This window comes from Dipteris shenzhenensis, chromosome 21, assembly GCF_047967505.1.
Source record: "Dipteris shenzhenensis isolate YYH24624 ecotype China chromosome 21, Dip_SZ_1.0, whole genome shotgun sequence".
Taxonomy (NCBI): Eukaryota; Viridiplantae; Streptophyta; class Polypodiopsida; order Gleicheniales; family Dipteridaceae; genus Dipteris; species Dipteris shenzhenensis.
The window spans coordinates 50,820,764-50,833,452 of NC_141616.1; the positions used below are offsets into that span (position 1 = coordinate 50,820,764).

At 47.5% G+C, this 12,689-nt stretch overlaps 1 protein-coding gene across 1 annotated transcript in view; it reads left to right on the forward strand.

Moving 5' to 3' along the window:
* The first annotated feature begins 1,488 nt into the window (after window positions 1-1,488).
* Window positions 1,489-12,689, forward strand: part of LOC147889022 (uncharacterized) — a 41,597-nt gene continuing 30,396 nt past the window's right edge. Inside the window, exon 1 of the mRNA XM_087392575.1 lies at window positions 1,489-1,816. Coding sequence (XP_087248701.1) covers window positions 1,653-1,816 — 164 coding nt within the window. The 5' untranslated portion in view covers window positions 1,489-1,652. The remainder of the gene's footprint in view (window positions 1,817-12,689) is intronic.

Here is a 12,689-nt window from a genome sequence, read left to right on the forward strand (position 1 = left end):
TGCAAAAATAATAACTCTCTCTCATTGCTAGGATTTACATGCTTACCAAAACATAACGGAGTTGGAATTGCAACATGTTTCAAAAGAAATTTGATCTTAGAGTTTAAAGAATACATCATCGAAAACAATTGCGAGTGCTTCCTAACAATATTCAAGACCACACATCTTTCGAGCATCGCAATCATTGACGTGTACAAAGGGCCTTCATCACCACATTCAATACTTGTGGAAAAACTACTCCAAAAAATAGAACATGGAATTCCAACTACAATCATAGGAGACTTCAACATTCACTATGATCATTCAAGAACTATTTCAACACAACTTATCACATCCATGACCCATAAAAAATTCATACAATTGATTCATCAACCAACAACTATTGCTGGCTACACTATTGACCATATATGGACAAATACAACAAATGAACAACAAAACGTTGGAACAAACTTCATTTACTGGTTTGACCACTGTCTTATTTACATAATCATTGACCTCCATGCAGGGCAAGCCTTCTAAATGTAATTCACCTTGTTTGTCTTATGTAAAGGAGAAGGGTTTGATGGCAATGGTGGTTAGTGGGTGCCTTGAGTGGAGGGGCACATGCACTTTAGGTGGGGGCACTTTTGAGACAATCATGCACAGACTTCAAATTTGAGATGGTCATCCACACAGGTGGTGTTGCATTGGAATGTTAAGCTTCCAATTGATACCTTGATATATTCCATTAATGGTGGGGGTTGATGGAACTTTAATCCAGATTGGGGACTTTCATACTCAGAAAACATGCCTCATAGTTTGACTGTCTAAATTACTAGCATTTGGTAAAGTTGACTTGTCATTAATACATTACATTGAATCGTGCCTACTGCACTTGATTGAACCCGTTAGATCTAAGAAAGATCTAGGCGCATGAATGATGCCTTTTTAAAGCCATTAGATCTTTTTTAGATCTAACGGCTCACATGATCCTCCGAGTTGCATGTTCTGCCGTCGCCCCTCCCACACATGTATCCACTTGGAATATATCGCGAATCCTCCAATTATGTGTTGCCACATGGCGTGCTGTCTCCGCAATGCTGTCAACAGCCGACAATCGCCTCCGGTTGAAAGTGACGGAGTAGGGAGCCGATTCTCGAGAGGAAACCAAGCACACTCACGACCGGCTAAAGGCCGAAAGCCGGTTGCCCCGATTTTCGACCGAAAATCGACGACGACTGATGCCGATTTCCGGGCTGTCAACACAGAGGGGGGAGGTGGCGCCAATGGACACGTGTCCATTAGTGATTGGCAAAAAAGGTGGAGCAATTGGACACGTAGGAAACGTGTGCGCGCGCAGTGACTAGGTGGCGACCGGCTGGTCCTGGTAGTTTTGGTGTTACCTTGTCAGCCAGATATTACTATTATGAATCAGATCTGATCTGACGGTGCAGGTTCAACCCGTGCTGTTGACGGAGATATGTTTCCGGCATCCGACTTCTCCCGACCGGAATCGCTCGGTGCAGAGGAGAGAGATATTTCCGTAAGGACTGGGGGCATTGGTGGAGAGGACTTACTACGTCTCAAAACCAATCAACCAACCTCTCTTCGTCACCTCCTGCATCCATCATGGTTTCTGCCTTTCCGCTCTCCGTTATTTGATATCCTCCAGCATGACTGAGCTCAAACACAGACCCTGGAGATCACGGCGTACTCACGCTCTCGATGGATTGCGCGGCATCTGCCTCGTTCATAGTAGCAGCAGGGACGATGCAAGAACTCCCTTGGACGATTCGCATTTGCATCGACCGCTCGAACGGCAGAAGCTGCAAATTAAGTGAGTTGAATGACCATACTTCTATCCCGTCAACCACAGAGATCTTTGAGATCTTTGCGGTTTTTAATGGCTCCAATTTGATCTATGACTCGCGAATCACGGGAACCAAACGAATTTAGTGTGGCGCTTCCTTAGAAGCTCTCCAGTCATCACATCTCAGTTGCATTCGAAATAGGATCGTTGCATTCTGGCGTGCCGCTCTTACATAAATGATCGAACTTCCAAAAGACAATATCGTCTTCCCTAGGAGCTGGCGATCTTTGTGCTTTCCTTAGCCACGAATCTACTGCTCTTGTCTCATATACTCCCTCGATATCCCTTTACTAAAAGATGGCAACAGATGCTGTCAGACGGATATGCATTTGAGGTACTTAAATTCACTTAAAGTACAACCAAGAAGCACACTGGGCATCTTAATTGCCAAGGCACATGTAGTCCTGGTTGCGAATCAAAACTTTCGTCTATCTTCCTCACATTGTCCAAAGACGCTACGGAGGGACCTAAATATTTAAGAAGCATTCAAATCTTATCTAGCGGTTGGATTAGCAATTGCTATTAGTAGAATCCGTTGCTTTGTAAACCCTACAATTTCGATGGCGTATCATAGGGTTGACAGACCTCAACCAAAATCGCTCATTGCTGTTAGGCTCTAAATACTAGAACCCATGCGTACTTCTACTCTCTTATCATAGAAATTTGGTGCCCATTCTACGTATATACTTTTTTGTCCTTCTAGGAAATTTTAAGACATACGTGAAGCTAGAGGCTATTTGAAGGCGCTGCTGACGCTTGGGAGGGGCGCTAAGAGTGCCTTGAAATACAGTGAATGGAGAGTTGCAGACCGGTTATTGCATTGCCTACTTATCCTTGAAAGTAACTGGACATCAGTCACGGTGAATTTGATCAATAATGCTTTTATATTCGTCTTAGGAGCATACCGTGAGCTGCTGCTTTTGAAAATAGTCCTATTAGCCTCAGCAAATCGCTTTGTATGACAAGCTGTATCCCTAGTGGCTCCAGTAGTCACTTGCCCACAGTGAGCACACAGCCCACAGTGAGCACACAGCCATCTGGATGCTGTCCACCTCTTGGATGCATGGGATGACCTGTGAGAATGGTGGAGATCTGAATTGGCACAATGCCTCTCCTTCGAGAGGTATCATACCTGTCTCAGCCAACAAGATGGGGTACGGTGTTTGTGCTTTCACCCCTAACTCCCCTATGAGAAATCGTTTATGCAAAGTCTCTATTCGGTTCCAGTAGGCCCTGGAGAGCCCAGGTGCCCAGGCTGGACACCCGTAAAGGACCACTGTTTGTACGAGCATGGTATACAAAAACTTTCACATTTCCCAGTTCCACAAGTGTGCCTTTCTGCACTTGTTTTGGAACCTATATAAAGCTTTCAAACCTCCTAGGATTCTTCTTTCCACACATGCATTCCACTTGTAAGTGTCTGCAAATTGCAGCCCCAAATATTTGTATGTAGTGACACTGTCTAGAGGCTCCCCCTCAAAAGTGAAATTCCGAGTCCCAATCACCATCACTTTTGTGACATGGTGGAACCGGAAAGCGATAAAGACATTTTTAGAGAAGTTGGGTAGCTCACCAACTGAGGAGAGTGTCAAGTGAGCATTTTTGGGTAGCTAACTTAGCAAAGAGAGATGTATTTACGTCATTAGGAGGCCTCACGGTCCTATGAGACAAAGTACAATCAAAGAGGAACTCATACAAGCCACTGTGTGTGGGCTGAGGCAAAGGGCTTGCTAGGGTCCTTGTTGAGTGCTATGCTAAGATGTCTATCCAAATGAAATGAGGAAAGACAAGCCTGCTCCTCTAAATGGAGGAGATTTGAACATGTTAATGTTGATGGATCGGAGAAAAAGAGATGGCTACTATCGTATAAGAGCACTCAACCGAGGGAGCTTATAAAGCACTCGGTTCAATCCATCCCAAAATATGTGCTTCACAATTTCACGGCCAGCCAGCAAGAAAACCACTTCAAGAAGCGCAATTGCCAATTTTCCCCATGACACCAGTGTCTTAGTCATAGATTTTGTAAAAAATAACTCATTTCAAGAACAAGATAAGATACAAAGTGTCACCATAAAATAGCTTGTTTGTATAAATGAAACTTGTATTCAAAGGCTACAAACTTTCGATAACTCTGGCAATAATTAAAGAGCGGTTTCATTAATAACTGAACATATACATCTCAAACATTGAGGTCTTTATGCTAACAAGCTTATATATATTAGCAAGCTTATCTTAAAAAAGGTTTTACAAAATCTTATTTTGTCGATACAAGAAAGCTCATCTTATATGTCCCCTGGAGAACCTTAAATTAAAATTCCTATTTTAAAGAAAGCTCATCTTATATACAAAAACTGTTACAAAAAGCTCAGCTTATATACAAAAAGGTATTTTGTAGACACAAGAAGCTCAGCTGCTAAGTTAGCTACCCAAAAAAGCTCATTTGACACTCTGCTTAGTTGGTGAGCTACCCAGCTTCTCTAAAAATGACTTTATTGCTTTCCGGTTCCACCATGTCACAAAAGCTCCTCCAAGATCATTTTTGTGGACCAGTCAACCTGGCTATGCAGCCCATATAGAATCCACAAATAAACATCATCGCTGTAGGACTCAAATGCAGTTCTCAAGTGGAATGAATCAGACAGATTGCCCATTCAATTAAGGTCCATTAGCATCCCACTGTACGATCGTGGGAGAGAGCTGCCACTGCTTTGGAGATATCTATGAATAAGAATGGAATCAACTAAAGATGGGACATAGCCAGAGGGTGGAGACAAGGGTGGAGTTGGAGGAGGGTGGAGCAGGAGACTTTGGATCTATGTGAAATTGACGAGGGCGTTAGAGACGAGGGTAGAGGAGTGTGAAGTTGACAAAGGTTGTGAGATGAGGGTGTGAGATGATGGAGTAGGAGACAAGGGTGGGAGATGAGGGTGGAGCTGTGTAAGTCGACGAGAGTGGTAGAGAGGGTAGAGTAGTGTGAAGTTGACAAAGTTGGTGGAGATGAGGGTGAAGCAATCTGAAGTCGATGAGGCTACATGGCATTTGAATTGCCAGTACCCACCGAGCCACCTCGACGAGCTTGTGATCCTTACTCAAAACTCAAAGCTAGTACTCAAAATACAAAAGCAGATGCCATGGCGGCTCTCCGGTGGAGTCTTGTCTCTTAATCTTTCGACGTATCTCTTGTGGCAGGGGGCATGGTTTCCGTGATCTCCATATGCGGTGAGCCATATCAAGAGTGACACCTCGACTCACGGTCCCTTTTGAGGAGAGCTGAGATAGGTTGGACCTCTGTCATGCGAGTTGTGGTTAGCATCTACATCGCAAGTGGTCTTTGTGTCTCTAGCTCTGCATCATCTCCTCCCCCGGCTCAGCCTCTCCTCTCCCGTTAGCCTCTCTCTCTCTCTCTTCCCGTCCGTACCTCGCCCGTACCCCGTACATACATCTATACTCTGCATCCCTGTACGTACCTGCGTACCTCGTCGTCCGCACCCCTGTCCGTACAGCAGGCAACCAGTATCGTACACTCCCATCGTCCGTACCTCCCCCCGTCCGTACAATCCGTGAGCAAGAGCCAGTATCGTACCGCCCGTCAACAGAAGCCGTACATCTCCATTCGTACCTCACTCTCCATATCCATTAGAAGCAGCTAACTAACCCTAACCCCGAGTTGGGCTAAACTCCCAACCCAACCCGGGGGTTAGGTTAAGCTAGGGGGTTCAAATAGACAACCAACTATGGACTATTGGTCTACCCTCTCCTCCAAGTCCTTAGTCCCCCTCAACTTCGTCAACTCCTTCAACATCCATCAAGACTCGGTACTCTATAGTTGCAACCATGACACCCTCTCCATATGCACGGAATTACCAACAAGAAGGCTCAAAACGACCCATCCTTGGGCAACAGGATCAGATCTTTTATTTGCAGTAGGCAGTGAGAGAGCTACGATTGGAACTGGCAGAAGTAAAGGCTCGACTTCACATTGTGGAAGGGCCTGGTAAGTAGGCAATGATTGATGAGGCTGTAAAATCTTGTAAGGATTCCCCCCCTACCCCGCAGCTAGTCTCTACAGTCAAAGATCTTGTTCACACTGAAGTACAAACTGCTAAGAAGAAAGTGATTGTGGAAGTGGACACTAAAGCATGTAAGTCAGATATTCAAGCAGAGATTAAAGAACTCGAAGCTAGATGTGATAATGCGCTGAAGATTAGAATAGGGGGACTCCCAGAAGATTGGTACAAAGAGGAGGACACATAGTGTGAAATATTGGCAAAGATCAAAGCAAGCTTGCCCAACATTGAATGGGTGGATGATGAGCAGCAAGATGGCGACGACTCCAAGCCAGCTTCTATTTTGCACTATAAAGGTCATGCTATCCTTACACTGAAGTCAAAAGATATGCAGATTAAGCTTCTTCGACAATCTTACAAGTTGAAGGGCACCAAAGCATGGAGAGTAGAGGAGCTTACACAAGCTCAACTTAAGATCAAGGGAACGGAATTAGCTAAAGTCAGGGTGGCCAGAAAGGATGGAAAATGGGCAGTTTACCGTGAAGGCGTAGCACTAATCAGAGAGTTCAAATCAAAACCAAAAGACTCTCAGTCTTAAACTGATGTATGGCTATTTACTCTTCCAGACTATCATGTAGGTATTCTAAATAATGGGGGTGGCTTTTTGCACTCCTTGGGAGCTGCCATGTGCCCTCCCTAAAGCAGATGTACTAGAGGGTTTCTTGCTGTCCCATAGACCCTTTGGGCTCCAGTGGACGTTAATAGACTTTCTTTCTTTCTTTCTTTCTTTTTTTCTTTCTGCCCTCATGTCAGATATCTCATCCTCCTCCACTCCACTATGGCCTGGGGCTGACTCAAAATGTGTAGAAATCTGTGACATGTCATTATGCTCGATCGACCCTTGTCTCTTATGGTGCTATCACCTCCTGCTGTCTGAGCTGCTCCATTTTGCTCCTTGAAGGTTGCTACAATTGATGAATAATGAGCCCCAAGGGCTTCCCTTTTATATGGCTGAAAGCCCTCCAAACTGGCCGACCCAGTAGGGGAAAACAGCTGACCCTGTCAGCCCCTACTGGCCGTCCCAGGTCTATCCAAAACCAACTGGTAGGCAGTCTTATTTGCTGCCCTACCAGATCCACCTGGCCATGTGGCAGGCAGCCAGTGGCCCAGGCTATGCCAGCCCTGGTCGGGGCCCATTTCTGCCCTAAATCATGCGCAATCTGTCCACTATAGCTGCATGCAATGGGCCCTAAATCGTACGCAATCTGGCCTTCACCATAGCTGCCTGCAATGCGCCTCTGTTATGGCTATTGCCAGGCCCTGGAACCTCTGTAAAGATCCTGTACAGCTCCCACCTGTCCCGCCCTCTGTTTGGACTCTTTTCAGCCCTGGATTTGGTCTCTTACCTGCTGTAGACAGTCGCATATGGCCTGCAACTACCTCACCTCAGATCCGTACTGTTCCAGCCCTCCAAAGAGCATCCAACCTGCTAGGTATGTTCTCCTTTGTGCTGCCCCATGGTAGCCCATGTGGCAGCTCTATGTTCATTCTAGTTCTCGCTTGTATGCTGCCCACATGGCAGCCAATGTGCTGCCCATGTGGCAGCCCTACCCCTAAGTACACCCCCCCTCATGCTCTCCTTATATGGGGGCTTATAGATGGGGATGTGACTTTTCCAACACATCCTCAGAGTGTCACTATCCCAAGCTCAACTGGGTGTGCCATGTTGAAATGTTGAACTTGAACGTGGAAATGGTGTATTTGAATGGAAAAGTCATAATTAGACTCTCAATTCTATCTGTTGAAAACAACAAATATGATTTTTTGTTGACTTTTTGATTTTCTAGTTTTCTTTTGGATGATGTCTAGTGCTTCAATCGTTTCGAGAAAGCCATTTTGTGACAAAATGTGAACTGGCCCTGTGTCTCACGAAATGCGTGTTGTGTTGACTAAACGATAAATGAAACCTTCCTCTATGACCTGAAGAACGTGTTCCATGTAGAACTTATGTTAGAAAAGACCCAACAGAGGGTATACGCAGCGGAAGACTTATAGTAATGCCCAGGAGCTCACACAATGTGCGGTGTGGGTGTGGAATCACAGACTTCTTTACTTATGTGCATACAATAGGTGTGCAGACTCATCAATAGACAATGAACCAACCAGATAGAGAAACCACCAAAATATATATTTCCGTCCTCAACTATGGACACAATACAAAAGAGACAGATCCAGAGTCCCACCAATGGTGTGGTCCTCTGATCTAACCACAAGAAGGTCCTTCTCCAATCTGCTGGCTATCTCTAGACTCGAGCCCGCGTGCTCCACCTGGAGCTTCTGTAGACTTTCCGTCCAGATCACAACACCTTGCTGCCCTCAGAGACAGCCAAGGTTCAGCCCTTGAGAGCTCAGTCTGCAGCACACCTTCTACTTTCCTTCACCTCCAAGATGAGGCCCAAGAACATGCCTTCTGGCTGCTCCTGTCTGCTGCTGGTTCTGCTCAACTGTTGGATGAGAAATGAGGCCCAGGGCCTCTCCTTTTATAGGCCCCAGGGGGGCTGGCAAAAAAACCGACCAGCCTAGTACAGACTGGCCGACCAGTCTGTGGCTGGTCCAGCCCTAAAAGGGCCCACACTTTCAGGGTCCTTTGGCCCTCCCTAGAGCTTTTGAATCAGGGTCGTCCTTCAGCAAGGTCCCTGCCTTCAGGCTCCCACACCTGTGAACCTCCTACTTGGGCTCTGATACCATGTTAGAAAAGACCCAACAGAGGGTACACGCAGCAGAAGACTTATAGTAATGCCCAGGAGCTCACACAGTGTGCGGTGTGGGTGTGGAATCACAGACTTCTTTACTTATGTGCATACAATAGGTGTGCAGACTCATCAATAGACAATGAACCAACCAGATAGAGAAACCACCAAAATATATATTTCCGTCCTCAACTATGGACACAATACAAAAGAGATAGATCCAGAGTCCCACCAATGGTGTGGTCCTCTGATCTAACCACAAGGTCCTTCTCCAATCTGCTGGCTATCTCTAGACTCGAGCCCGCGTGCTCCACCTGGAGCTTCTGTAGACTTTCCGTCCAGATCACAACACCTTGCTGCCCTGAGAGACAGCCAAGGTTCAGCCCTTGAGAGCTCAGTCTGCAGCACACCTTCTACTTTCCTTCACCTCCAAGATGAGGCCCAAGAAAATGCCTTCTGGCTGCTCCTGTCTGCTGCTGGTTCTGCTGAACTGTTGGATGAGAAATGAGGCCCAGGGCCTCTCCTTTTATAGGCCCCAAGGGGGCTGGCAAAAAAACCGACCAGCCTGGTACAGACTGGCCGACCAGTCTGTGGCTGGTCCAGCCCTAAAAGTTCACACCCCCAAGGGCTTTTGGCCCACACTTTCAGGGTCCTTTGGCCCTCCATTCAAGGCAGGTATCCAGCCTATAAAAGGCCTGCCTCCTGCCCACTGACAGTCACATTTCCTGCTGCATATCTGGGCCTGCACTCCCTGCCATATCTGTGCCTCTGCCAGGCTCTCTTCCCAGCCATGTGTGCAGTGCCGTACACTGCTGATGTCATCGCACCCTGCCAGGTCAGATCTAGGGCTTGCTGTCCCCGCCTTCTGCTCCTTCCACAGGTTCCATCCTTTGCAGCGTTCTTGTCTTGTGAGGTGCTGCCCATGTGGCAGCCCCCTCTCTCTTTCTTCTCTGGGCATCTTCTGCCCTAGGTCTCCCTCCCCCACGCTCTCCTCATTTGGGGGCTTACAGATGGGGAGGTGACCTTTCCAACACCCCCTCTCACCGACACATCTCAGCCCAATGCCAACACGTCGATGAAGATGCTCCAGTAACTTCCTGGTCGTAGTCCTCTGGAACCTTTCGGTGTTGAAATCTTTTCCTGGCTTTTCATCCAATGGCTCCTGCTCCACCAGGTCCGGTTCCGCTTCCGCACACCATCCTGGTACACAGGTCCATCTTTGGTAGCACCTCCTGGTACCACCTCCTTTAGTCACGTTCCCACCTCTGAACTCGAGCAATCCAGCCGTCACGATCTTCCAGTCGTCCCCCTCATAATGAGTGAACAACCTGGAGTCTTCCAGGCACCATGCTCTGAGGGTCTGTTTCAACCCGTCCATCCTTTGGCAAGGTGTGCAACGAATGAATATCTCCAGATAACCTGGACCATGAACTCTCGCTGAGTTCTCAAGCAGGTACTCTTCTGGCTTCAGTACTCTTTGTCCATCACCTTCTAGCAATTGGCGTCCGAGATTTGAAGAAGCACCAATACTTCCCCTTCTGCCTTCGAAGAAGGCCAATTCCTTCCAATCTCTTATCACCTGAGACAAATGAAGAGTAGAGTCTCTCCATAGCATGCTATAAAGGCTCAAATGTAGAATACCAAATACATACCAAACTGTTGTACTGCCTGAATGTTCGCTTTGAAAGCAAACTCTCATTGAGGCACCCACCAAGCGCTTGTGTAATCCTGTATTGTCCCCTTCTGAACTCCAGCATCCATTTGACCATGAGACCCCAGGGCCTTCCATGGAATCCACCCTCGTGTCAGTGTCAACAGCTACACACCTAGAAGGTACCAAGCGCTCCATGCTGTCCTTCACCTTCACAAAGGCATCTGACTCCTCGTCGGCCCACATCTCTATGTCAGACATCCTTACTGTGATTTCTGGATCAACATATCTGACCTCGGTAACACTCGGTGATGTCACCAAGAACAACTTTTCGATTATCACATTTGTTTTGGCCTTTCCCTCTGAATCTGAGTCAAACTCTTGTTTGTTTTTCTGATCCGCCTTTTTCTTTCTGCAGTCCTTTGCAAAATGTCCGGGCGTATCACAATAGAAACACTTCTTCTTGTGCTTTCTCTTCGAAGTCCCCTCGTCGTCAGAGTCGTCTTTATTGGACTTGCCACCGTTAGGCTTGCCCTTTCCTTTGCCAGCGGAATCCTTTACCAGCATCGCCTTGTCGTCTTTGTCCTCGTTGTAGAGCTTCTCCCGAGCTTCCTCCTGTAGCAGTAATGGACACAACTCCTCAAATGTCAGAGGTTTGGTCCTCTGTCCTGCTGTCACAGCCGTAACAAAGCTCTTGAATCAGAGGCAGTCTCCTCAGTACCATCAAGGCCAGATAGCATGAGTCTGTCTTCTGACCAATTGCTGCCAGCTGATCCCTCACCACCTTGACCTTCGTCAAATGGCTATGTACCATATCTCCTTCCATATCAAGATTGTAGAGTTGATGCTGAAGAAGCACAATCCGGGAGGTGTTGTCTGTCTCGTACAAATCTTTTAGGGTGGCCCACGCCTCTACTGTCGTCTCGGCCAGTTGGATATGCGGAAGAACGGAGTCCGCCGTAGTCCCTATGATTATTGCCAGGGCATGGGCATCTCTTTCTTCCCAAGCTTCAAGCTCCTCTCTGTCTATTGCCATGAGTACCTCCCCTTTATTGTCCACCATGTCCTCCGGCTTCGACTCCTCTCCCGTGGTCAGCTTCCACAACTTCCGAGCCACTAAATGACTCCGGATCTTCACTTTCCAAATTGGGTAATTAGTCCCGTCCAGGTTCCCAGACTCTCCAAAATTAGGGATAGTGAAAGAGAGAAAACTGGGGGAGGAGGAAGGGAAAGCAGGGGCTGAAGAGGCTGTAGAGGTTGACATCTCTGCTGTTTATACCACACAGCAAAGTCAACCAAACTCAATTTCAGTAAACCAGAATTCTGAACGCACCTGACTGAACTTGAGTCACCCTCCTTCTCTCAAGGGCACAATCCTCCAGTCGTGGAAGTCGATTCCCTAGAGCTTTTGAATCAGGGTCGTCCTTTAGCAAGGTCCCTGCCTTCAGGCTCCCACACCTGTGAACCTCCTACTTGGGCTCTGATACCATGTTAGAAAAGACCCAACAGAGGGTACACGCAGAGCAGAAGACTTATAGTAATGCCCAGGAGCTCACACAGTGTGCGGTGTGGGTGTGGAATCACAGACTTCTTTACTTATGTGCATACAATAGGTGTGCAGACTCATCAATAGACAATGAACCAACCAGATAGAGAAACCACCAAAATATATATTTCCGTCCTCAACTATGGACACAATACAAAAGAGATAGATCCAGAGTCCCACCAATGGTGTGGTCCTCTGATCTAACCACAAGGTCCTTCTCCAATCTGCTGGCTATCTCTAGACTCGAGCCCGCGTGCTCCACCTGGAGCTTCTGTAGACTTTCCGTCCAGATCACAACACCTTGCTGCCCTGAGAGACAGCCAAGGTTCAGCCCTTGAGAGCTCAGTCTGCAGCACACCTTCTACTTTCCTTCACCTCCAAGATGAGGCCCAAGAACATGCCTTCTGGCTGCTCCTGTCTGCTGCTGGTTCTGCTGAACTGTTGGATGAGAAATGAGGCCCAGGGCCTCTCCTTTTATAGGCCCCAAGGGGGCTGGCAAAAAAACCGACCAGCCTGGTACAGACTGGCCGACCAGTCTGTGGCTGGTCCAGCCCTAAAAGTTCACACCCCCAAGGGCTTTTGGCCCACACTTTCAGGGTCCTTTGGCCCTCCATTCAAGGCAGGTATCCAGCCTATAAAAGGCCTGCCTCCTGCCCACTGACAGTCACATTTCCTGCTGCATATCTGGGCCTGCACTCCCTGCCATATCTGTGCCTCTGCCAGGCTCTCTTCCCAGCCATGTGTGCAGTGCCGTACACTGCTGATGTCATCGCACCCTGCCAGGTCAGATCTAGGGCTTGCTGTCCCCGCCTTCTGCTCCTTCCACAGGTTCCGTCCTTTGCAGCGTTCTTGTCTTGTGAGGTGCTGCCCATGTGGCAGCCCCCTC